The sequence below is a fragment of the Rhincodon typus genome, chromosome 15 (genome assembly GCF_021869965.1).
Source record: "Rhincodon typus isolate 14 chromosome 15, sRhiTyp1.1, whole genome shotgun sequence".
Classification (NCBI taxonomy): domain Eukaryota; kingdom Metazoa; phylum Chordata; class Chondrichthyes; order Orectolobiformes; family Rhincodontidae; genus Rhincodon; species Rhincodon typus.
In genome coordinates this window covers 3,456,130-3,458,425 of record NC_063346.1, presented here as the reverse complement: position 1 = coordinate 3,458,425, position 2,296 = coordinate 3,456,130, and the positions used below count along the sequence as shown (strand labels likewise).

At 53.9% G+C, this 2,296-nt stretch overlaps 1 protein-coding gene across 2 annotated transcripts in view; it reads right to left on the bottom strand.

Annotated features, from left to right (window-relative positions):
- rrad (Ras-related associated with diabetes) overlaps window positions 1–2,296 on the bottom strand; it is a 26,090-nt gene that overhangs the window by 7,522 nt on the left and 16,272 nt on the right. For both annotated transcript variants that reach the window (XM_048605737.1, XM_020523671.2), the window contains one exon: window positions 790–1,151. In XM_048605737.1, the coding sequence (XP_048461694.1) occupies window positions 790–1,151 (362 nt within the window). The remainder of the gene's footprint in view (window positions 1–789; window positions 1,152–2,296) is intronic.

The window sequence follows — 2,296 nt, the reverse complement described above, 5'->3', positions numbered from 1 at the left end:
TGGCACTCCCTCAGCTCTGACTCTCCGACAGTGTGGCACTCCCTCAGTACTGACCCTCCAACAGTGCAGCACTCCCTCGGTGTTGTAATGCAAATATCAACTTTGATTGAGATTTAAGGTATAGTTAAATTCAGAAAGAGCAACAGAAACAGAAATTGCTGAAGAAACTCATCAGATCTGGCAGTGTCCGTGGAGAGAAGGCAGAGTTAACATGACAAGTTGAGTTCTGAAGAAGGGTCCCTGGACCTGACATATTAACTCTGTTTCTTTCTCCACAATGCTGCCAGACCTGCTGAGTTTCTTCAACACTTTCTGGTTTTTGTTTCAGATCTTCAGCATCTGCCATTTTTTTAGAATCTTGTCCTTTGTTGAATTCATAAGTTCCCATCTCACTGCTGAGATGAGTACTCTCTCTCAGTCAGAGCTGACACTTTGATAGCACACAATAGCTTAGAAACCTGTACACAGAGGTAATCTGTTTCCAAGCTCTTTTGTTTCATGCACAGTTCTCTATCCCCTCATCTCTCTCTCTCTCTCTTTCCCTCCTACACCTGTCCATCCAAATCTCTCTTGCACACTTTCTCCAATCTGAGTCTCTCTCTCTGCTTGTTAACTGCTTCCCGTCTGTCTCTCTCAGTCCAACATTCCCAGGTCTTTGTTATTCTCTCCGTGTGGAACCCCTTCTCTCTAGAGCTGCTTACCCACCTCCTCCCCCCCTCCCACCACCAACACTCTCTCCCTGTCTCCTGGTTTAGGGGCAGCTTCCCACACACACACACACACACTCACCTCTTCCTTCAGTCTCATGGACCTCGCTTTCCTCCAGCCCGCCGAATATCCGTGCCAGACTGCTCTTGCCCACTCGGTGTTCGCCCAGCAGGACCACCTTGTACAGATTGCTGTCTGAGTCACTGCCGCTGGAGCTGAGGGACTCGGAGGAGCCAGATGCTGGCCTGTCCCGCTGAGGGGGCAGGCCCGGGTTGAAGGAGGTGCAGCGGACCAGGTTAGTCAGGGTCCCCCCCTGCAAGGAGGCGCACAGCTCCCGCTCATCCACTGGCATACTCCGGCGGTGGGCATGCAGTGGGGTACTGCCCCGTCTCCTCTCCAATGCCCGGCTCTTGTCCGTCTTGTTCAGAGTCATTGCCCTATCCCTGAGGGGGGCAGATAGGGGGAGAGAGACAGGGAGAGGGGAGGAAGGGAGGGAGAGGGGAACAGAGACAGGCAGACAGAAAAGATGTTTTCTTCAGAAAGTCAATATTACGAGTAAAGAAATTCTTGTGGATTTGTTTTAACAAGCGAGAAGCCTGCAATGTACCCGGGGAAATAGCTACATGCGTGGCCTGTCTCAGAGCCACTAGGGCCATGAGCAGGCAATTCGGCCCTTCCAACCTGTTCCATAATTCATAGTGAGAATGGGGGATCTCATATCTGAATGCCATCTTCCTGCCTTCTCCCCAGACACCAGGACACCTTTACAAATTATCATGTTAGAACTGTCTTGAACATTAGGAATTTTCAGATTGGACTCAGTCCTGTTCGGGTGAATGTGGGAAGGGGGGGAGCTGCGGAGAAACAGGAGAGGGACAATTGTCTGGAATTATGTCAATCAGGGCACCACCCTCATAAAACCGGATCTGATAGCAGCATCAGAGCTACAGGAGTGCCGCACTGTCGGAGGGTCAGTACTGAGGGAGTGCCGCACTGTCAGAGGATCACCACTGAGGGGGTGCCACACTGTCAGAGGTCAGTGCTGAGGGAGTGCTGCACTGTCGGAGGGTCAGTGCTGAGGGAGCACCGCACTGTCGGAGGGTCACTACTGAGGGAGCACCGCACTGTCGGAGGGTCAGTACTGAGGGAATGCCGCACTGTCAGAGGGTCAGTGCTGAGGGAGTGCCGCACTGTCAGAAGTCACTACTGAGGGAGCGCTGCACTGTCGGAGGGTCAGTGCTGAGGGAGAGCCGCACTGTCAGAGGCTCAGTGCTGAGGGAATGCCGCACTGTCAGAGGTCACTACCAAGGGAGTGCTGCACTGTCGGAGGGTCAGTGCTGAGGGAGTGCCGCACTGTTAGATGGTCAGTGCTGAGGGAGTGCTGCACTGTAGGAGGGTCAGTGCTGAGGGTGTGCCGCACTGTCAGAAGTCACTACTGAGGGAGCGCCGCACTGTCGGAGGGTCAGTGCTGACGGTGTGCCGCACTGTCAGAAGTCACTACTGAGGGAGTGCTGCACTGTCGGAGGGTCAGTGCTGAGGGAGTGCCGCACTGTCGGAGGGTCAGTGCTGAGGGAGTGGGCACTGTCGG